Source organism: Oncorhynchus gorbuscha, linkage group LG21 (genome assembly GCF_021184085.1).
Source record: "Oncorhynchus gorbuscha isolate QuinsamMale2020 ecotype Even-year linkage group LG21, OgorEven_v1.0, whole genome shotgun sequence".
Classification (NCBI taxonomy): domain Eukaryota; kingdom Metazoa; phylum Chordata; class Actinopteri; order Salmoniformes; family Salmonidae; genus Oncorhynchus; species Oncorhynchus gorbuscha.
Genome location: NC_060193.1, coordinates 45,989,087 through 46,013,071, shown reverse-complemented (window position 1 = coordinate 46,013,071; position 23,985 = coordinate 45,989,087). Strand labels below are relative to the sequence as shown.

Here is a 23,985-nt window from a genome sequence, read left to right as displayed (position 1 = left end):
AGAGTTTAAGCAGGACCTTCAACAACTGTACTCTATAGAGTCTGCAGTAGTCCAACCCCTGGAACTAAGGGCATAGTACTATGTGCAGATGCATTCAAGAACCGTTAGTCAATCTTCATGATATACAAATGAATTATACTATGGACAACAACGCCGATGTTTAAAACTTGATGGAAAACATACATTCAATAAAAAATACCAATCAATTGTAAAAAAAAAAATTTAAAAGAGTTAACTTTATTGATAACAATAAGGTACATTACCAACGGCACTCCATTGTCTTTCAGAGACTGAATCAAACTCCTTCAAAACACACAAAAAAATAACTACGATCAACTCAGCCAACAAATGATTTCCTGCATTGGTAAAGAACAAGCAGTAACACTTCTTCAGTTGCAGTTACTCAAAAGGTTTTAATGAAATGTACTGAAAGTTAAAGGAGAACCAAAAAAAGGGAATATACCACACAGCAAAAAAAGCAGCGGGGCTTTTATACACATTCTTCATTAGTATTTACAGCACAAGTGACATGGTAGAATATGCTGATTTACTAGTTTGGTATCAAACCCAGATATCAATTTCTATTCTTATCTGTATTGCATCAGAAATCAAGCAATCACACATACAAATCTTAAACAAGTATAACTTAAAACATACAATAACCACTTCTCAGTATAAATGTTGTTTTGCAAATAAACATGCACAATGCATTTAAAAAAACAAACAACAACATCTATGTCGATTTACCATGTGCGTTTATGGTAGCTTTCCTCACATAAACACTAGCGAGTGGCTTGCACCCCGAACAACGAACTTACAGAAGACGTGATGCAGCTGAAGGTTGAGCTTGAAACCATTCCTCATTCCAAATAGTACCCTACACATTCTTTTTTATATCCATCCAAATAATCCCTTTTCTCTTTAAGGCACTTTATTCTCTCTCATTATACCTTCATCTATTACAAAAAGTTCAAAATCCTTCTATTAAATTTGAATCCAATGAATGAATCCAACATGAGAGCACCATGTTATAAAAGTATCCTCTGTGTACATGGTTTGTTTTAATTGGTGTAACTACAGACTCGCCTGGGTTATATTTTAAGACACGCGCTGACATTTGATGAAAGAAGTTAATATGTGTGGAGGCAGGTAAAGTCAAACAAATACAACAAAAAGCCATGTGCAACATAAGCACTTGTTTAGTTGTAAACACAGTCAAATGTACAATGCAGTCAATAGATACTAGCTAGGCCTACTAAAGTATGAAATTATAAAGTAAATGGCCAGTGATGAAAAATCACACCCAGCATGTTGAAAGACAAGTGTTTGGTACTGAACAATATACAATGGAAATGGTCAATACATATTCACTGCAAAAAAAACACAAGTATTCAAGTTGTAAATCTATCTAAGTGTCTTTACACAGCTCGATAAGCAACAACAAAAAACAACATACAACTAACATTCTCCAAAAGTTAAATTCCAATTGAAAGACAAATGAGAAAAAAATCGATTTGTTTTTAATTGTATTTTTTTGCCCACTGATGTCCCCAGCAGACAGTTTGACACCTGCTGATGGAAGGTGTTTCTTTGCTATAGGTGAGGTTCCTCTATGATGACCTGATCGAAGTTAGGATGACCTGATCGAAGTTAGGATGACCTGAGCAAGTTGCTCATCACTGGAATCAGAGGAAGCACAGAAATAATGGTTATGTTAACAATATTTTTTTAAACAATGCATTGGAATTTAAAATAACTTAAAAGCCTACTCAGCAGACCTTTCTCCAGAGGGTTCCCTTGCCCTAATCTGCAGGAAAGAAAAGGAGGACAGAGAGAAGTAAAGAAACAGAGGAGTAGCAGGACCCACCCAGAGAAAAGGCAGGAAAACAGAACAGGAATAGTACAATGAGATAGTAGGTAGGCAGTATATAGTAAGGTATTAGATAGTGTTGGTAGTATATTGGAGTAGTAGGTAATATATTGGAGTAGTAGGTAGAATATTGTAGTAGGTAGTATATTGGAGTAGTAAGTAGTATATTGGAGTAGTATGTAGTATATTGGAGTAGTAAGTAGTATATTGGAGTAGTAAGTAGTATATTGGAGTAGTAGGTAGTATATTGGAGTAGTATGTAGTATATTGGAGTAGTAGGTAGTATATTGGAGTAGTAGGTAGTATATTGGAGTAGTAAGTAGTATATTGGAGTAGTAGGTAGTATATTGGAGTAGTAAGTAGTATATTGGAGTAGTAAGTAGTATATTGGAGTAGTAAGTAGTATATTGGAGTAGTAGGTAGTATATTGGAGTAGTAGGTAGTATATTGGAGTAGTAGAGAGAGAGAGACTAATGAGATTGTGTAATAACTAGTGCTTACCTTGGGGATCAGACTGAGCTCCATGTGCGTTCTTTCCACTTTCTGGGTCTTCACCTGAATGGAGAAATACATTAGCATTTGCATTTAAGAAAATGTTATATGCCACAGACAACTTTATAGTGGGACCTCTAGACCCTTGTATCTTGCCCTGAGACATGTCTGTAGACTTCTATTAGGTGCCATACAGGCGTCTACAGCCAGGGCAACCTTGTATCCACTACTACACATACTGTACTGTACGTATCCCAGTTCCATTCACTCACCTCCCTGAACCTTGAAACACAGTTTCTTCTTTTGGTAGGCAAAGTAGCTGGAGGCAGCACCAAGGAGGGCCACTCCTATTCCACTCACTATGCCAGCGATCTGACCAGATCCAGCTTCTTCACCTACACAACAAAAAGATCCATTGTTAATGTTTAGTTGATAAGGTTACGCTAGATATTTTCTCTCTGAGTAATTCTTTGAAAAATATAGAAAGTGTTTGTGAGTGAGGCTATTATTCATGTTGCATAACATGCCTTTTTTCCCCAAAAACATACAGCTCTAGTCTAGTTGCACACCAACGGAAAACATTTTGGAACTATACCATAATTCCACAAGGTGGTGGTCGAGAGCCTTTTTATGACGGCCTCTGGTTGTAATGTGCTGGCAACGTGTTACTGGGTGGAAAATAGTGCAACAAAATACTATGGGGACTGAAACACAAATTTTCCGGAGTATCTCTTTAAAAACAAAACTTTATAAACTATCTCGACAAAATACATGAAACCATGAAACCTCAGAGAAAGCCACAACCCAGTGATACAGTGAAGGACATAACACGAACCCAACTCCAAGGATACAGAAAGTAACACAGAAAGAAATACACAACGGGATTACAGTGAACAAACACTTGGATTTTGATGAATAACCCTTACAAGTAGAAACTGGATTTTCCCATAGAGAACCACTGTGAGTAACAGTGTATCATGCATGGAAACAGGGCGGTGCCCAGGGTAAAAACAGGATGAATCCCCAACAAACGGTGACTTACTGCTGAAGAATGCAAACTACCGCCTGTGGCTACAATCGTACAGCTCAGTCCAATAACCTTCGCTCACAGTCACACGTGCAAGCTACATTCTTCAAGAGCCGGTTGCATGGATTCCATCAACAGAAACCACGCTATGTGTTATAGATCCTCTGCAGAACACCATAAATCAGAACACCGTTCAGCAGGCTTTATTAACATCTGAAGGAATACAACAACAGACAAAGAGACGACAATGGCAATGTGTTGATCGCTAACCTCACTGTTGTAACACACACATCGTAAGAAAAAGAAGGAGCCGCATGGTAAGATACGTTGTAATGGAAACAAGATTTTGTATTTGAATGCAAGTGGCCAAAGAAACGTACCCCAATGAAAGCCAACTTCCAACCTTACAGGAACATTCACCACGATACATAAATCATTTGTAAACGCACAATTTTTAAAAACGTGTATAACCCCTACTGGCTTAGCACATGTATTCTTCAGTGTTTCAGAATAAGTCATTAACGTAAGTCAATATTGGAATATGAGAGAACTGCATGTCGGGTTGTTCGAGAACACATTGGCACAACCGAGTGCTGTGAAGTTCGGCTATGCTAGGAATGTGTGCTGACTAGGCCTCTGTGAGGGGCTGTTAAGGCTAGGCTGCAAAAGCCTTCGTAAGTAACAGGCTTAGGGTACAGTAACGACGGGCATGCTATGACAAGATGCGACACAGGGAAGAAATTCATACAAAGACCTCCCATGAGTGTCAGACATCTGTTTTACATCTGGACTATGACCAATAATTGTCCAAAAAATTGTAAACATAGAGGGCTTCTCTAGCCTTTATATACCTTCATTACTTTTGCATTAATTACCATGTCATTTGGAAAGACTACCACACAAGAAGGAACACACATACGAAACAACTACATGCAATGCATAAGAATGCCTCAAACACCATACTAACAGTGGAAAATGTGGTTTCCACTGGCAAGTGGCCAAATATGCAGCCCAAAAACGGGTGGGGGGGGGACAATAAAGACAACCTTGATAATATCAGTAACCACTATCTTTAGGCTTATAGCTGTAACATTTTACCAAACAGAATCCCATAAGCTCAACACACAGGAATGATTCAGAAACTGACTTCAGGAAGTAAAGAGAAGGGTGGGGTGTCAGAGGGGATGGAGAGCACGCCCACTCCTTAAGGGATAAAACCTCTGAACTTTGTACTAACCCTAGCTTTAACCCAGTGAAAACTGGAGCCTACACTCAGAAAAACAGAATCTCTCCAGAACCTAAAAGAGTTATTTGGCTGTCCTATAGGAGAATCCTGTTTGGTTCCAGGTAGAACCAAAGAGAGTTCCACTTGGAACCCAAAAGGGTTATCCTATAGGGACAGCTGAATGAACCTTTTGGAACCTTTTCTTTCTGAAGAGCGTACAAATCATTGCTTTGTAAGATCAGCCCTGAGATGTGTTTTAAAGCACCTCAAACCTTTTAACACCATGTAAACAACTAATCAGAACATTCCCTCAGATCTGAGCACCAATCAGAACATAGGTGGATAGATGTCTCCCTGATTCCTGAAAGTCACTGGGGGCTCCTTCATTTGCCCACATTCAAAAGCTCCATGGCCTTCTCTAACAGAGGCACCACTGCCTGCTTTATGTTGGAAAGCCAAACATGGGCGCCCTCTGGCATGTTAGCATCTAGCAACTTCAGGAATTGGCCCCACAGTAGATCTAGATCTGCAACGACACAGAATCGTACCTGGGTTTTAGGCTATGGCCAATAGAGTGCACCCATTCAAGCCAATCAGAGTTAATTCCCCTTTGTATTCCAAACCAATAGTTCCCAATGTTCCCATAAAGCTTACTGTACTTATTTACCCAGAAGTTAAACTATATTTCTTGCTACAAAAAATGGCCATCCTTAAGCCTCCAATTGCATTATTTGATCAGGGAATCCTCAAAGCATGTTTCAACACATTTAGTTTGATAGACCTCCTCCTCTCAGGGCAGCCCTTTCATTAGTTGTATTATTCATTTTCAGAGTCTGTGCTGTGTTTGGATTGAAACAGGAAGTATAAAGCAAAATAATCCAACCGTGAGGAGCACAGACTAAAACCAGGGCAATCAGCCAACTTCCTCAAAGACAGGAAACGGATATGACTATAAAAGCACGGAGCTTAGTCCCTCAAACGGTGTGGTCAGGATTCACTGTCACTGAGATTCTTCACACTGCAGGCCTTTGACATCATGGTGAAGATGAGTGGTGAGAGTTAAATGAGAACACTTGGTGTGGGTACAGTGGGCGAATACAGACTAAAGATTCCACCTAAATCTAGTGCGGAATAGCCACTCAACTTGACAAAACGGCACCCCATATAATTCCTCCTCTGAGACGCTTGATAAGTAAATGGATTGATTGTTTTACCTTGAGGTTGGTCTGCAGGAGCACCACCTCCTCCTGAAAAGGGAAAAATAAAGTGAGAAAGTAAGCAATAAGTCCATACGCTTGTGTACTTTGATTTTGCAGTATTACTGTTTTGGATCAGTTTTACTAGCAGCACGCAAGAACTTCAGACAAACTTCAGGCAAACAGTAGTGCTATAAGTGACGTACCATTGGGATCTGAGGGCGCTGGGTCAGCTGCACGTGCTATATATTAAAAATAAAAATAAAAACAGAGCAAAGTGAGACACTTCTACTCGCTCTGTAGTATATACTTCTAGACATACTGTACATAGAAGTAGCTAGAGGCCTGTGTGTTCTATTTACATGTACGTGCAAAGACTTCGGAGATTTGTTGTATAAAGACTTCAAATAGAGTTGCTCAAATAGTTCCAGATTCCTTTTATTGTACATGTTGTCTTTAACTGTGAGGGTTGAAACCTTCCCCTTACACGGAGTTTAATGACAGGTTATTTCAGTTTGTTTCCAGCTCCTCTGGACTCTCCACAGTATCATGCAGGATAGCATCAGACTAACAGGCATATGGCACGAATTACATTGGTAACCATGAGGGGTTTTCCCTATTTTTGTAAAGAACAAGTAATTACTTCCATTCTAAGTGACTAACAGGAAAAAGAAAGAGGAAATGCGTATACAGTTTTAAGACAGAACGGTTCTGTTTTAGTCCACAGTGAATCTAGCACTGGAATTAACTTCAATATGGCAACAATGGACAATTCCTGTCGGGTCCCCAGCCTCCCCGACATACTCTATTGTGTGTATTTTGACGTAGGCTAGTCTGAGTAGAAATGACTCTCCTCGACGGTAAGATTGCAGGCCTACTGTTGGAAGTCAAACCCATTAACTCATTTGTATGAACAGCACCCGTTGTCTCGCCTGTGACACTGCATCTAAACATATTCAATAACAAAAGCCTTAAATGTCCTACCTCCACCTCCCTTGCCGGGATCAGGCTTGTAGTTATCGTTATCGCTCAAATCAAACAGGTCATTGTCTCCGAAGGACCCGCCACCTTCCAGATGAAAACAGTATAGCAACGGGTGAGTCGGTAACAATTACCACCGCTTTCCAGAGAGTCCTGGGAGTCCATAATAACAATACACAGTAGCACACACATAGTATATGATCATCAAACAGAGGAAATGAAGGGATATATCCAATGCTTAGTACCGGTGCCTCCATCTTTAGGTGGAACAACAGCTGGTTTACCCGGTACGGGATCTATGGATGATAGACATTAGAGCACAAGGGAGAGGAGTGGGAAGAGGACCATTATTTATATTACATTATAACACGTTATAATAACATTATAACATGTTTTCACACTGGGAAGCATGCCACTAGTCCCTCATACCATTTCTTCCGACATTAGATGTGAAAATATCAGCACCTTCAATCACTTAAGCTCTTAAGGGAAAGTGACCGTCTGGTTTAGCAGGTTTTGAAAGCTCAAGAGGCCCAGCTTCTTATTAAGAGAGGTGAGAGTCACTGGACGCAAAGCAAAGGGAACCTCCTTTACACACCCAGCCATCACCATGTCTCAAGACGTCTCAAGACAAAAGGTGCTTGCTGGGTATGTAAAGGCTGCTGAGGTAAAGCTTAATCATAGGTAGCAGTGGGTAGGTATGATTCATCACAAGCCCATTTTTTTTATTTGACCTTTATTTAACTAGGCAAGTCAGTTTTAAAAAAAAACAATTATTTTTTTCAATGACGACCTAGGAACAGTGGGTTAACTGCCTTGTTCAGGGGCAGAACGACAGATTTTTACCTTGTCAGCTCAGGGATTCAATCTTGCAACCTTTCGGTTACTAGTCCAACGCTCTAACCACTAGGCTACCTGCCGCACCCGGTTGATTGCTTGATTTGAATGATTTATTGATTGTTTGTTTGATTGATTGGGTTAAGTAAACAGGGAGGGAGGGACAAAGAGGAAATCCTCAATATAGACCTGCACGAAATAGAACGACTTCTTCCCTAGACTGAGAACCTAACAATAACTCTGGCTTTACCTGGACCCAAGGCATCAGACAGGTCAAAACCCATCCCATCTATGAAGAGAAAATAGAACAGAAAACATATGGATTCTATGATTGTATCATTTGCAATGGATGACATCTCCCATCTTGAGGTCAACATTCGATTTGCTTTAGGTATCAGAACCAGGGCTTAAAAGTGACTATTTGGTCTGCAGCAACTGTGGCAGGTACCTGCCACTCAGAATTTTTACCAGCCAACCATTTAACTTTTTTTTTTAAACGGATGACCACGCTTTGTAATGTTTCCAAAACAAGAAATGTATTACTAAGCTCAATTTACTATGTATTACTAAGCTCAATTTCACAACATTTTTGTGACTTTTAACCAAAATATCAGATGATATATATTTTTCAGCTGCCCCTTTAAGGGCGGGAGGTTACCTTGGTAAATGTGACACCAGAGTTGTGTCGTGTGTTTTGTTTGTGTGAGATTTGCGATCCGACTAGGACTACCGTTTGAAGCAGCAGCCTCAAACTAACGTTTAAAAACAACTGAGCTTCTGAACTAAACAATGTAAATAGCCAAGAAACACAAGAACACCGTCTCACTTTGTAGACTTTTGAGTAAATTAGACCAACGTTCATGCCTGTGCGCAGCACCTCCAAAAATGAATCTATCAGCACTTCACACAGAGCGCACAGCTCTCCTGCCAGGCAGTGTTGCTGCGCGAGGTGGGATAGAGGATTCATATTTCATTGTGCAATTAGGAACTATGAAATAAAACAGCAAAAATACTTTGAAAACAGCTACTGCCGCACTTTTCTGCAATAAATTTCAACTCGCACTTTTGACTATTTTATTCACAAATGTAACGCTCGCACTGTAGAGACCTGCAAGTTGAACACCGTGGCTGGTGAAATAGACATTCTTACCCGCCAATACCTAAATCTACCCGCATCTGGCGGGTGGCAGATGTTCATTTTATGCACTGATCAGAATGTCTTCCTGTGTTCTTTAATCTGATAGCTAGAATCCTGATAAAATAGGGTGGATACTGTAATTACAAGTGATTAGTGTTACTTCGGCTGGTTGAGTTAATTTACTTACCCTCGGCTGGTTTTTTGGGATCTTTTGGGATCTACAGGTTTGGGATCTGGAAAGGGCATCAAGTATATCAACTATAAGAGCATTGTATTCCACGTTGGACAAATGATTGGACAACATATTTAGTTATTAGAACACATTGATGTAAATAAACACATTGGCGTATCCAGAAGATCAAAATCATCTGGGAACAGAAATAAAATCTTAGTTGAAATACATGTGAGCTATCCATTCATTAGACATTTTGTCGGCCATAGATGCCTTACCAGTTCCACCTTCTTTAGGAGGGATCCCAGCTGGTTTCTCAGGCTCTAAGAGGAGGAAAGGTGGAATCAAGGAAGGATGGATTAAAAAAGCCTCAACTTTAAACCATAATTCCCAGGATTTTAACCTTTGAGTCTTACCATTTTAATGCCAGGAAAGGAAAACTTTGATTAGAAATATAGCATAATAGAATAAGGTGATCCAGGCTGCGATTTGCTGAAAGGGATGGGCATTTAATTTAGCCAGTTATTACTGGTTGAATATAACTGAATACCACAACAGTCTAACTATACAATTGGATGCAGTTATAAATCTATCACCCAAATCGCAAACTGGATGAAACCCTTAAAGCAAATCAGTGAAAAAAGAAATCCGAGACAAGGAATGATCCAATCTTATAATCCCAGCACCAACGAGCTGATGAGAGACTTAAACACAGCTACCTGTTGAATGAGAAGGGCAACCAAATGTAAGTCTGATATATAGAAAAGCTCCAAGAGGAAAACCAACACCAGCTTAGATAAAGAGGGAGCCATCTACACCTATTATTGTGTCCCTTTTACCTTCTGGACCAAGAGCATCGAATAGATCAAATCCTCCTCCTGGAGATGGAAGAAATGTAATGACATGTATTTATGCTTAGAGCATGATTATAACACTGTCAACACAGAAGAATCTGGTCAGGCAGAGGGTTATTTGAAGAAGTGTGACAGAATGCAGACGGAGAGATCAGAGGAAGACAACACAAAAGGAAATCCTTGCATAGAGTTGATAAGAGTCCCCTTCGGGGGCTGGGCCGCCCTGCAGTCACAATACCGGGCTCGTATTCTGTTTCTTTAAAAGTGGTTATTGATGTGGTTCATGTTGAGTCATGTGAGTTGTGACTAATGAGTTGTCTATGTTCCCTTGCTAGTTAGTGGCTTCATGTTGACTTCCAGAGTTGGTTTCATCCCACAGTCAGTGTAATATTATGTGACAGGTTCCCCTACCTGGACTGGGATCCTTTGCAGGTTCCTTTGGCTGTTTTGGAATAGTAGTTATAGGGTCATCTAAACAAGGAGAGAGTTTTTTTTTTGCCTTTCAGAAAATCATTCATCACATTTGAATCTATAAGGCTGGAGATGTCACATATATATATATATAAAAATATATGTTTAAAAATCTGTATTATAACAACAGCATCATCATGTGTTATGAGTATTACGAATTAAAATGGTCATTTCTAATCATATATCAAATATTTTCAGAAGGCCTACATTATATTTGGACATGAACTCCTGTTCAATAATATCAAATGAAGCCCTTTGCATTACGAAATATACATTCAACTGGATCAGAGCCAGACAGCGCTGTGAGCAGTGATACAGATAGGCAGAGAAGATGTACCACCTGAACACGGTGAGGAACAGCCATTACGCCTGTTACATCATTATGAACCACATCGACAGTAGGCTTACCTATCAACAACAGCAACAAAGATCAAGAAACTCACCGAAATCAAAGGCATCAGAAAGATCCAAGTCTGTGGGACAAAGATGACATACTATTGGTCAGCCACAATGTCCAAGACAACGCCAACACACCCACAACACTGGCTGTCTACGCATCTTAGATAGCACCACTTTCTACTCAACTAACCAAACTAGCTTTTTTAACTGTGTGCTAAAAAAAGTTCCACGGAACCACCAGTTGCTATGTGCGTGACTTTGATATTGCGACGGTGTTTGTGCTACTTAACAGCAGGTAGTACATCCAGCGTCGGTTGCCTGTTGTGGTTTTGTTGTGAGGGAACTAGGCCTTGCCAGGCATACAGTCTGTTGCCACTACTGTCAGTTGCGGTTTTGAAGGTTTGAATGACTCATAGGTTGCTGAAACCGGAGAGCTGTCTCCTTGAACACAGTTAAAACCTTGAGGAATTAACCAGGCTAAGACTGAACTAGCACACTAGCTAATTAACTAGTTACCTAATTAGCCAACCCACTTAAAAGAGAGGCCTCCCAGTTTGAATACATTTGCTTACTGCGTCTGAACCTTTGGCTGTATAAGAATAAGGTCTCAAGTGAAACTGAGCAGAAAAGTCAGATAGTTGCTTCTGACACTGTAAAACCAAGTGTTTAGGATCTGAACACATAACAAAACTAACACTTTTCCGAGACACCTTTTAACACGAGTCAAGGCATTTAGAATTTCGATGAAAACACATCACAGTGTTTAGATTGTAAACACCAGGACATGTTTATTCATTGTAACACTTGTTAACCACATGAACACGTTTATTCAGCACAAGGCGTTTAGGTTTTAAACTCTAAACACTGGGGGTGTTGTTTTAACACTGTAGGGAGCCGTATTTGCATATTTCCAAGCATACCTCTCGAGTGGACGTGAGAAATGCCAACCCATGACAGTGTTTGTTGGTGACAGAGACATGGTTGTTGCAATAAATTCATTTTCTGAAACGTTCACCTAGTGACTGCCTAAGTTAATGTATTTCAATTCAAGTTCAACCCTTTATGATCACATACTATACATTGAGTGTATAAAACATTAGGAACACATGTTCTTTCCATGACATAGACCGACCAGGTGAAAGCTATGATCCCTTACTGATGTCGCTTGTTAAATCCACTTCAGTCAGTGTCGATGAAGGGGAGGAGACCGGTTAAAGAAGGGATTTTACGCCTTGAAACAATTGAGACATGGATGGTGTGCCATTCAGAGGTTGAATGGGCAAGATACAATATTAAAGTGCCTTTGAACAGGGTATGGTAGTAGGTGAACTGCAACGCTGTTGGGTTTTTGACGCTTAACAGTTTCCTGTGTGTATCAAGAATGGTCCAGGACAATCCAGCCAACTTGACACAACTGTGGGAAGCATTGGAGTCAACATGGGCCAGCATCCCTGTATAATGCTTTCGAGACCTTGTAGAGTCCATGCCCCAACACATTTAGGCTGTTCTGAGGGCAAAAGGGGGTGCAACGCAATAGTAGGAAGGTGCTCCTAATGTTTTGTACACTCAGTGTACATTTCACAAGGCTGTTAGTTATAGCTTAGTTAACTTCTACATTGTAGTCTGAAAATCTTGGCTTATGTGCCACATAAGACCTGCAAGTCACAGTACGCTGGTTTGTGTTGTGATTAGTAATTCCTATCAGAATCCAGACAGCGGGAGGATATCCAAGAATCTGAAAATTGTATCACCCACATCCTGCACATTCCGAATGACTGCCTTGGTGAAGGACTTAATAAACAAGACAACTTAAACCAATGGTTCCCAACCAGGGGTACTAGGAGGACCCCTGGGGATACTTGGACTATCCAAAGGGACTTGAGAAGACTCATGGGACCATACTGGTAAAATACACATGAGTGGGTAAATCAGGAATACTCCAGCAGAACAAATTCTGTCAGTGGTACAGTAACGGCAAAATGTTGGGAACCACTGACCTAAACCATCTAAACTAAAACAACCATCTCAGTAACGGGTGCAATAAATCCAACCCCAAACAGATTGGATTAGTTATTTTTTAAATTATGTTATATAAAGGTAAAAGAATATATATATCTTTGAATAGTATAACATCAATTAATCAATCAATGTGTATAGATTTTTAAACAAACTATTCTAAAAAAATCTAACTGCAACAAAGCATGCTGGGAAATATGATAATGGTGTCCCCCCATGTCTTTTTCACTCTGAGAGAGTTAACAGAAATTAACTCAACACAGTCAAGTAACAACAACACCATGCAATTGAAAAGATTTCTTGAAACAAATGTCCTGTCCAGTAAGGTGACAGACATTACTAACAATGATCTGAATAAGGCATGGAAAGTCACATCAACTTCTAATGATGAAATGCATGGGAAAGTAAACAGCAGTGTTCAAACTATGAATACTTAACAAATATACAGTTGAAGTCGGAGGTTTACATACACTAAAGTTGGAGTCATTAAAACTGTTTTTTTCAACCACTCCACAAATTTCTTGTTGACAAACTATAGTTCTGGCAAGTCGGTTAGGACATCTACATTGTGCAAGTAATTTTTCCAACAATTGTTTACAGAGATTATTTGACTTATAATTCACTGTATCACAATTCCAGTGGGTCAGAAGTTTACATACACTAAAATGACTGTGCCTTTAAACAGCTTGGAAAATTCCAGAAAATTATGTCAAGGCTTTAGAAGCTTCTGATAGGCTAATTGACATAATTTGAGTCAATTGGAGGTGTACCTGTGGATGTATTTCAAGGCCTACCTTCAAACTCAGTGCCTCTTTGCTTGACATCATGGAAAAATCTAAAGAAATCAGCCAAGACTTCAGAAAAAAATATTGTAGACCTCCACAAGTCTGGTTCATCCTTGAGAGCAATTTCCAAACGCATGAGGGTACCACATTCATCTGTACAAACAATAGTACGCAAGTATAAACACCATGGGACCATGCAGCCGTCATACCGCTCAGGAAGGAGACACGTTCTGTCTCCTAGAGATGAACGTACTTTGGTGTGAAAAGTGCAAATCATTCCCAGAACAACAGCAAAGGACCTTGTGAAGACGCTGGAGGAAACAGGTTCAAAAGTATCTATATCCACAGTAAAATGAGTCCAACATCGATATAACCTGAAAGGCTGCTCAGCAAGGAAGAAACCACTGCTCCAAAACCGCCATAAAAAAGCCAGAGTACGGTTTGCAACTGCTCATGGGTACAAAGATCGTACTTTTTTGAGAAATATCCTCTGGTCTCATGAAAAAAAATAGAACTGTTTGGCCATAATGACACTTGTTATGTTTGGAGGAAAAAGGGGGCGGATTGCAAGCCGAAGAACCTCATCCCAACCGTGAAGCATGGGGGTGGCAGCATCATGTTGTGGGGGTGCATTGCTGCAGGAGGGACTGGTGCACTTCACAAAACAGATGGCATCATGAGGGAGGAAAAATATGTGGATATATTGAAGCAACATCTCAAGACATCCGTCAGGCAGTTAAAGCTTGGTCGCAAATGGGTCTTTAAAATGGACAATGACCCCAAGCATACTTCCAAAGTTGTGGCAAAATGGCTTAAGGACAACAAAGTCAAGGTATTGGAGTGGCAATCACAAAGCCCTGACCTCAATCCCATAGAAAATTTGTGGGCAGAACTGAAAAAGCGTGTGTGAGCAAGGAGGCCTACAAACCTGACTCAGTTACACCAGCTCTGTCAAGAGGAATGGAACAAAATTCACCCAAATTATTGTGGAAAGCTTATTGAAGGCTACCATAAACATTTGACCCAAGTTAAACAACTTAAAGGCAATGCTACCAAATACTAATTGAGTGTATGTAAACTTCTGACCCACTGGGAATGTGATAAAAGAAATTAAAGCTGAAATAAATCATTCTCTCTACTATTATTCTGACATTTCATTCTTAAAATGAAATGAAGTGGTGACCTAAGGCATGGAATTTCTACTATAATTAAATGTCAGGAATTGTGAAAAACTGAGTTTAAATGTATATGGCTAAGGTGTACGTAAACCTCTGACTTCAACTCTATGCGTTCTCCTGACTGGAAAAAGCTGACTATCGTGTTTAATCTTGCATTCTAAATGCCTTTGTTTAAAATGAGAACCCGTATTAGCTAATCTAAATGTCTAATGTTTAAGTTTTTAACACTGACATTTAGGTTATAATCGTGTCACATGTTTCATGGTTTTACAGTGTACATTCAGAAGAAGGATCAACTAACTAAATATAACCCACTCATACTAATTATTTTCACTGTGTACTGGACTTGAGGCAATGATGGGGTAATATAAAACAGTCTTTCATCAGTTCAGTCTGGCTTTTAAATCTAGGCATCACATGTGTCATCATGAAGACAGCGTGCCCATCTGGGTAGGGGTTTTGGGCTGCATGCCTGTGGTCAACTCTAGCCAATCCTGGAGCAGCCTCACATATGAAACCAAGAGACACAGCCATTCACAGGATGGGATATATATTTAGAATGTTATGTTCAATGGGTGCTGAGTATAACTCACAGAGGAGCTATAAGGCTGAAAAGTATTTCAAAGTCCAATATCTTATGGGCCTACAGATGTAGGATCTTAATTTGAGCCAGTTTTCTACAGCAGGAAAATAATCCTGCAGCAACAGGAAATGTGAATTATTATGTGGATTATAATTAATGGGCATTTTTGTAGGGGTTGATATATTTGTCATAAAGGAAAATCAAGTCTGAAATCTCAAGTGGAAATTACAAGCTTCAGAAGCCTTTTAAAACCTCAAATACGCTACACTTTTAACATTTATTATTAATTTCAAAATTGCATTGTGGGAAAGAAGATCTGAAACATGTATTGCCAACTAAATTTGTTGGAGATACTTTTGATTTGTATTCTTAATGAACTGACACACAAGTACAGAGAGCCTACAAAGAAAATAAGGATGGCAGAGGGGGCGGGGCCTTGGCTTGAAAGTGTCTTGAAAGAAGAAACACTTCAGTGAGAGAGTTGTTAGTATGCAGTACAGGGAGCTGTGTTCTGCAAACCCCTTTACCTTTCAGCAATTAAAACCTGCGAGAGAAAACAAACACTCTCTCTTTGCCTTTCACACTTGCTTTTCAAAGTTGTCCCCAGTTGTGCCAGTTAGCACATGTGCTTCCCTATGAGCCAAAGACACTGCCCTGATTCTGAAGAGCAGACTAGACACACCCTTGAGTCATATACTACCACACTAAGATGAGTCAGACCTCTTCTGAGAGCAGTGATTATAAAACTGTACAAGAAGTACACAAGTGTTGTATTCGCCAACAATTTTGTAACAGTGTTATTTATACTGCCTTGCTGTTAAGGTAACTACATGCCATTCTCTAAAAACTGCACAGATGACTGAGCTGGGAAACAAGCTGGGAAACAAATGCATGCAACAGGCACGTGCCCTAACACAAATAGACATAACTCATAACATGGGGGAGGGGGACGCAGACATGGAGTTTCCCCGTCTATTTTCTTGCCTAAATCTATAATCGTATTACTACAACTTGTAGGCCAATCCTGTGTGTACCTTGTCCAAAGGATAGGCCTACGTATAACTTTAAATAGGCCTACGTTACCGTCAATAAAAATACAAATGTTTTTTTAAAGTAAATAGCAACAATAATAGTAATGATCATCATTATCATAATATTATTATCATTATCATAATAGCTATTCATAATAGGCATAATAATGGCTTAGTTATGTATCTTGGGTGGGGGAAAAAACCTTACCTTGTGTTTTCGTCCCTATAACAAGAGTTACAAGCAAGGCAATCCATAAGCAAGATTTCATGTCTGCTGAATAGGAAAGAAAACAACAGTTTCCCTGAATTATCCGATGCTGGATCGATATGGCTATTTGAACGAATTCTTTGCTCGGAGTTCTTTGTCAAAATAGATCGGTAACTTTAGGGTGTGTCGACGTGCGGTGCTGTTCCCTCGTTGTCTAGCAGCACTCGAGTGTTCTCCAGTTACAGATTGGCAGTCAACTTTCCAACAGAACGAAAGTGCAGTCAGGGTGGGTGTGCTGTGGTAACTTCGTAAAATAAAGGCGTAACCCTTGCCGCGCATCAGGTCACAAACTGAGAGAAGTGAGGGGAGCCTACATTTACATTACTCGTGTTGCCTTATCGCCCATCAATTGATTGAAAAGGAATGTAATTGTCGTTATCTGAACTGTCTCTATTCAAGGGAAATCGTTATTTTATCAGCATATGCGTAATAGGCTACACAAAGGATATTTTGCATCAATTGCATGTTTATGGTGTAATATAAAAGAAAACTGTACGTTTAATCATTTCCCAAACACTACTCAGCAGATCCAAATGTGTGGTACTCCCATAACACATTGGCTATTTGAATTGGGCGATTGTGCCATCTAGCGAGTTGTCATGGTTTTCACTTTCATTTGTAACGTGCCTATCAATTTTGTGCTGTGCGCGTAAAAGCGAAGAAAATGTGGCAACTGGCCATGGTGAAAATGGTAATGAGAAATAATGCCGTTTGAAGCTATACTACAACCTCTCGTCTTGTAAAAGAGTGTGTAGTAGGCTATGGCCTAATCGATGTAATGCATAGTCTATATTAGGGAAATATCCAACATCGAATAACAGAGCACGATTTTGAAATAATGTTTGCCTTAGTATAAAAAAAGATGAACTGTCATTTGAAATCGTCTCTGTTTATCAACATTTGAGGATTATGGAATCATGGCCAGTGCAGTCTATCTATAATGATTTATAATCATATGTGTGTTGCTTCAGTGAATGTTGAGGTCTCTAAGGACAAATGTACAGGCCAGCGGATGCCGGCCAGTCTGACTCTTCAAGTTGGCACGCATCAATGCAGATGCCAAGGAGGACTCGTTCGGGTGCTTTAGAGTGCAGAGAACGTGTCCATCATTTCATTCATAAGAGCTGGAGCAACAGAGCCCGCTTATTCCTCCTCTTTTGCTTCGCTGCTGACATGCATTCTTTCTTGTCTCCATTTAACAAGGCGATCTTAGTGGCTTTGTTTATTTTTGCCATTTTACTCATTCTTTATGTAATACTATGGTATATATGCCGAGACGTGGATTGCGACCACGGTATCTGACGCTTGTCGTGAGAAAAGCAGACGATACCCTGACTTTGGCTTATACGGAGACGCGCCAGGGTGACCCTTTGGTAAGTCCACCGGCGCGTCTTGACCGCTCTGATCATGAGCTCAAGGTGCATCATTTAACCAACGGTATCATGGAATTCGTTTGTATATGTTGCTCATGTTGAGTAAAATATGTGCAGTTCCTTTTTATGTGTGTCGTGTAGGCTGAATAGCCTATTCAATTATATCTCCAACGTGTTGCGCCACATTCGTGTTAGCATGAGGTAGGCTATTGCAAATCAGGATAAATGTTTCCCTTGATTCTATTGACATTCATTCTAGGCAAATGTCATAATAATATTTTATAATTCAGTAAAACGTATATTTGTAACAAAGCTGCTATAGTGTGACAAAGAAGGCGGGAAGGAGGTTCAGGCTACACGTTTTTGAAACACCCGTGTCACCCTTATACCCCTCGCAAATGTCCGGTTACTGTTGTTGGTCATCCAACAAAAACACCTTTGACAATTCAGAGACATGATGAGGCATCAATAACACTTCAAAATCTATTGGATCATTCTGGTTCTGATTCTGATTTTGGGACTGATTTTATTCAATGAATATATTTAAATTCTGCGGAATTTCCTGTACATTCTAACCTTTAAAACAGCTTTGATTTAATATCTTAGTTCATTTGACCTTATACGGTGTCCTGTGTATTCAACATTAGATGTAATAACATTTCTATAACAAAATCCCAACCATCTCTATAAATATCCGAATTGAACTCAAAGAGAAAGCTTTTTGATACAGACACTCAGCATATAACCTATTCATATTGTTGGATAATAATTTAGGCCTACTTCCCCAGTAGTCTATTCTACAATAAATAACAATGATTATTTAACAATCCAACTCAGTCTGAACCGTTTAAGAACAAGGTTCTTAAATGGTTTTTCCTCAGCTTTTAAGGTTCCTTGGATAAATCCTGCCTGGATAAAGAATCATTGACTTAAGTGTGGGGTTCTTGATGTGGATCTACTGTTCTTCAGAATTCTAAAAGCTTCTTGAAATAAATGGAAGCCTGCATACATTTAAATTAGAGTTAAATTAACACTCAGTTGTGTAAAATGACCCCAGTGTTGGTGTTAATAACCTGAGTTTTACCAAAACTATGCATTACAGGACCAAGAAGTATATGGACACCTTCTCGTCGAACATCTCATTCCAAAATCATGGGCATTAATATGGAGTTGCCCCCCCTCCACTAAATGTTGGAACATTGCTGCTTGCCTCCAATCAGCCACAAGAGCATTAGGCGATTAGGCCGGGCTTGCACTTGGCATTCCAATTCATCCCAAAGGTGTTCGACTGGGTGGAGGTCAGGACTCTGTGCAGGCTAATCAAGTTCTTCCACATCGATCTCAACAAACCATTTCTGTATGGACCTCCACCCATGGAGGCATTGTTATGCTGAAACATTCCCCAAACTGTTACCACAAAGTTGGAAGCACAGAATCGCCAAGAATGTCATTGTATGTTGTAGCATTAAGATTTCACTGCAACTAAGGGGCCTAGACCATTATTCCACATCCACCAAACATTACAGTTGTCCCTATGCATTGGGGCAGGTAGCGTTCTACTGGCATCCACCAAACCCAGATTTGTCCGTCGGACTGCCAGATGGTGAAAAGTAATTCATCACTCCAAAGAATGCTTTTCCACTGCCACAGAGTCCAATGGTGGCAAGCTTTACATCACTTACATTGCGCATGGTGATCTTAGGCTTGTGCACGGCTGCTTGGCCATGGAAACCCATTTCATAAAGCTTGCGACAAACAGTTATTGTGCTGACGTTGCTTCTGTGGCCTACCACTTCGTGGCTGAGCCGTTGTTGCTCCTAGATGTTTCCAAGTCACAATAACAGCACTTACAATTGACTGGGGTATCTCTAGTGGTGCAGAAATTGGACAAACAGACTTGTTGGAAAGGTGGCATCCTGTGATGGTGCCAAATTGAAAGTCACTGAGCTCTTCAGTAACGATGTGCTACTGCAATGTTTGTCTATGGAGATCGCATGGCTTTGTGCTCAATTTTATACACGTGACAGCAACAGGTGTTGCTGAAATAGCCGAATTCACTAATTTGAAGGGGTGTCCACATACCTTTGTATATATAGTGTATTTCCCAGCATGCTCTATTGCTGGTTGAGTTTTAGAATTCTTTGTTTCAATATCTATGTTCTTGCATGTACATTGATTAACTAGTTATTCTTATGCTACTCAAATATAAATAACATACACTAAACTATTCTAATATGTTACTTGGACTTATTACACCTGTTACTGAAATGGTTCTTCCAGTTTGATCTGTTCTATGTGCACTATTTCTATGCTTCCCATACTTATGTTTTGTTTTTGCGTATTTCACTTTTGGTTTTGTATTCCAGCTTTAAACAGCTGAAAATACAATATTTTTGGTTGTGGAAAATATATTTCACAACAATTTAGATGGTACAATGATTCTCTCCGATATACTTGCTTGTTTTGTGACATAAACTGAAATTAGGCAACCTATTCGAATTTTAGCAATCAGGAAATGTCCTTTTCTGCATAGCACATCTTTAAAGTATTTAATTGTAATGACAAGATATTCACTTAGGATTTCACTTTATGAAGGCCACAGGACTTCATGTGAAAGAATGCAATCCCTATGTCTCTGTCACTTGCTAAAAAAAATAACTTGAAAGGCACCCTGGGAAATATGCAGGTCAGGCATAAAACCATACAGTAGGGCTATTCAATTCCGGTCCTGGAGGGACGAGCCATTTCTATTTTCTTTTCAAAGAACCATCTCATTTATGGTTCTTCAGAGACCCTAAAATGGTTTCCTTATGGCATCGCTCTCAAGAACCTTATATGGTTCCAAGTTGCACCTTTATTTTTAAGAGTGCAGTCTGAACTAACTGCATCCAAAATGGCACCCTATTCCCTATGTAGTGCACTACTTTTGACCAGAGTTTTTATGTAGGGAATAGGATGCAATTTGGGAAAAGGGGATACCTAGTCAGCTGTACAACTGAATGCATTCAAATGAAATGTGTCTTCTGCATTTAACCCAATTCCTCTGAATCAGAGAGGTGCAGGGGGCTGCCATAATCAACATCCATGGCGCCCGGGGATCTGCCTAGGGTGGCTGGAGTCATTTCACAATCTCTGACACCGCCTGGTATAGAGGTCCTGGATGGCAGGAAGATTGGCCCACGGTGATGTACTGGGCCGTAAGCACTACCCTCTGTAGTGCTTTGCAGTCGGAGGCCGAGCAGATGCCATACCAGTCAGTGATGCAACCTGTCAGGATGCTCTCGATGGTGCAGCTGTAAAACCTTTTGAGGATCTGATGACTCATGCAGAATGTTTTCAGTCTCCGGAGGGGGAATAGGTTTTGTCGTGCCCTCTTCAGGAATGTCTTGGTGTGCTTGGACCATGTTAGTTTGTTGGTGATGTGGACGCCAAGGAACTTGAAGCTGTTCAACTACAGCCCCGTCGATGAGAATGGGGGCGTGCTCGGTCCTCCTTTTCCTGTTGTCCACAATCATCTCCATAGTCTTGATCAGGTTGAGGGAGAGGTTGTTGTCCTTGCACCACATGGTCAGGTTTCTGACCTCCTCCCTATAGGCTGTCTCATCGTTGTCGGTGATCAGGCCTAACACTGTTGTGTCATCAGCAAGCTTAAGGATGGTGTTGGAGTCATGCCTGGCCGTGCAGTCATGAGTGAACAGGGAATACAGGAGGGGACTGAGCACACACCCCTTAGGGGCCCCCGTGTTGAGGATCAGCATGGCGGATGTGTTCTTACCTACCCTTACCACCTGGGAGCGGCCCGTCAGGAAGTCCAGAATCCAATTGCAGAGGGAGGTGTTTAGTCCCAGGGTCCTTAGCTTAGTGATGAACTTTGAGGGCACTTTGGTGTTGAACGCTGAGCTGTAGTCAATGAATTGCATTCTCACATAGGTGTTCCTTTTGTCCAGGTGGGAAAGGGCAGTGTGGAGTGCAATAGAGATAGCATCATCTGTGGATCTGTTGGTACAGTATGCAAATTGGTGTGGGTCTAGGGTTTCTGGGATAATGGTGTTGATGTGAGCCATGACCAGCCTTTCAAAGCATTTCCTGGCTACAGACGTGAGTGCTACGGGTCGGTAGTCATTTAGGCAGGTTACCTTAGTGTTCTTGGGCACAGGGACTATGGTGGTCTGCTTGAAACATGTTGGTATTACAGACTCAGACAGGGAGAGGTTGAAAATGTCAATGAAGACACTTGCCAGTTGGTCAGCGCATGCTCGGAGTACACGTCCTGGTAATCCATCTGGCCCAAGCGGCCTTGTGAACTTTAACCTGTTAAAAGTTCTTACTCACATTGGCTGCGGAGAGCGTGATCACACAGTCGTCCGGAACAGCTGATGCTCTCATGCATGTTTCAGTGTTACTTGCCTCAAAGCAAGCATAGAAGTTATTTAGCTCGTCTGGTATGCTTGTGTCACTGGACAGCTCTCAGCTGTGCTTCCCTTTGTAGTCTGTAATAGTTTGCAAGCCCTGCCACATCCAACGAGCATCGGAGCCGGTGTAGTACGATTCGATCTTAGTCCTGTATTGATGCTTTGCCTGTTTGATGGTTCGTCAGAGGGCATAGTGGGATTTCTTATAAGTTTCCGGGTTAGAGTCCCGCTCCTTGAAAGCGGCAGCTCTACCCTTTAGCTCAGTGCGAATGTTGCCTGTAATCCATGGCTTCTGGTTGGGGTTTGTACGTACAGTCACTGTGGGGATGACGTCCTCAGTGCCATCGGAATAATCCCGGATCATGTTCCAGTCTGTGCTAGCAAAACAGTCCTGTAGTTTAGCATCTGCTTCATCTGACCATTTTTTTTGTAGACCGAGTCACAGGTGCTTCCTGCTTTAATTGATCATGTATTTTCCCCCCAGTCTGATTTAGTGCCTGGTATTGTCCACTCTGTTCTAATGAGTCCTGCTCGACTTGTGGGCATTGTAGAAGGAAACATAAGATAGAGACACATTTGTATCAAGAAAACAGAAACGGCTCTGTTTATTACAACTGCATCTAGCGGCTACCAGAGATTACTGACGTAACCCCGGTTCTATGAACCATGCACAATGTTTAAAGCATTTATTTCAGAGTTTCTCTCGCGACCCCATTTTCAAATAAGGCAACCCCACATGAGGTCGCGACCCTTAGTTTGGGAAAGCTGGGATAAACTGATAGACTCCTGTATGATCTCGGCACCAATGCAAGCACCGACAGCGTCTATCAGTCCGGGTAATTTGCTTCACTCAAGACTTTGTTGCACTGAGCAAAAGACTAAATCTTGGAGTTGCCACAACCCCTTGGGCCTTAGGCAATATTATGTACATTCATCCTTCCTTAGATGATAGTAAGTTGAGCACTTTTTTTTCTCAGCATCACACCGCCAAGGGAAATATAGTATTCTTTCTAACAAAGATATCTACATATATTTCAGAATGTTTGTATCACTGGAAATAATCAGAATTCATGTAAACACAACAATTTTGAAAACATAGCTTGTACAAAGAAAGTGGTCTCTTGGCACAACTTACCCCGGGGGTAAATTGAAGGGACAGGATAAATTAATCAGCCTACAAATTTCTTTACTGAATTAAATATTACCACTACATTTTTAAAACCATGTCTATCTTCCCAAAACAATTCAACACAATCACTTTTTAAACTTTTAAGCATTTAAATCATTTTTTAACACAGGCTTAATACCTAACAAACACTTTGTACTTTTTAAAACACTTTTAACCAATGCTAGGCTCTGTTATTACCTTACATCCCAGCGATAATGCCTTGCATTACGCTTGGGAAGAAAACACTTCAATTTGCTCAGCTTGCCATTGGCTCAACCATTGGCTCAATTTGAACATATTAGCCCACACAGCTTAAATGATGCACTTTCATGCTAGGTTTAGGACCTCATATTGAAGCTTATAGAGAACTCAACTGATGTATAGAACAATCTTTTAAAATGATCTAATTGGGTTTAGATACAGTACAAGCATCATGAAACCTCTAACACAATACATTCATTTGACTTGGAGAAAATATTTTGAGGTTTCTTGAGGTTTCTTGAGGTTTC

General features: G+C 40.4%; 2 protein-coding genes across 4 annotated transcripts in view; one reads left to right on the top strand and one right to left on the bottom strand.

The window, feature by feature from the left end:
- Window positions 1-217: 217 nt before the first annotated feature.
- On the bottom strand, window positions 218-16,856 carry cd99 (CD99 molecule). 3 transcript variants are annotated; one of them, XM_046318852.1, is made up of 12 exons: window positions 16,464-16,856; window positions 10,707-10,736; window positions 10,204-10,263; window positions 9,778-9,816; window positions 7,037-7,087; window positions 6,795-6,878; window positions 6,017-6,052; window positions 5,829-5,861; window positions 2,635-2,757; window positions 2,372-2,425; window positions 1,779-1,807; window positions 218-1,679 (listed from the first exon to the last, which is right to left on the bottom strand). In XM_046318852.1, the coding sequence occupies exons 1-11, from the start codon at window positions 16,522-16,524 to the stop codon at window positions 1,803-1,805; spliced, it is 576 nt and encodes a 191-aa protein (XP_046174808.1). In that variant the 5' UTR covers window positions 16,525-16,856; the 3' UTR covers window positions 218-1,679; window positions 1,779-1,802. The 3 variants fall into 3 exon arrangements, with proteins under 3 accessions (XP_046174808.1, XP_046174807.1, XP_046174809.1); XM_046318851.1 differs by lacking the exon at window positions 1,779-1,807 and having other exon boundaries at window positions 16,464-16,850; XM_046318853.1 differs by lacking the exons at window positions 1,779-1,807; window positions 9,778-9,816; window positions 10,204-10,263; window positions 10,707-10,736; window positions 16,464-16,856 and adding an exon at window positions 7,879-8,919.
- An 802-nt stretch (window positions 16,857-17,658) lies between these two features.
- Window positions 17,659-23,985, top strand: part of LOC124008657 (dehydrogenase/reductase SDR family member on chromosome X-like) — a 30,000-nt gene continuing 23,673 nt past the window's right edge. The window contains exon 1 of the mRNA XM_046320135.1: window positions 17,659-17,896. The gene's annotated coding sequence lies outside the window, so the exon portion shown is untranslated. The remainder of the gene's footprint in view (window positions 17,897-23,985) is intronic.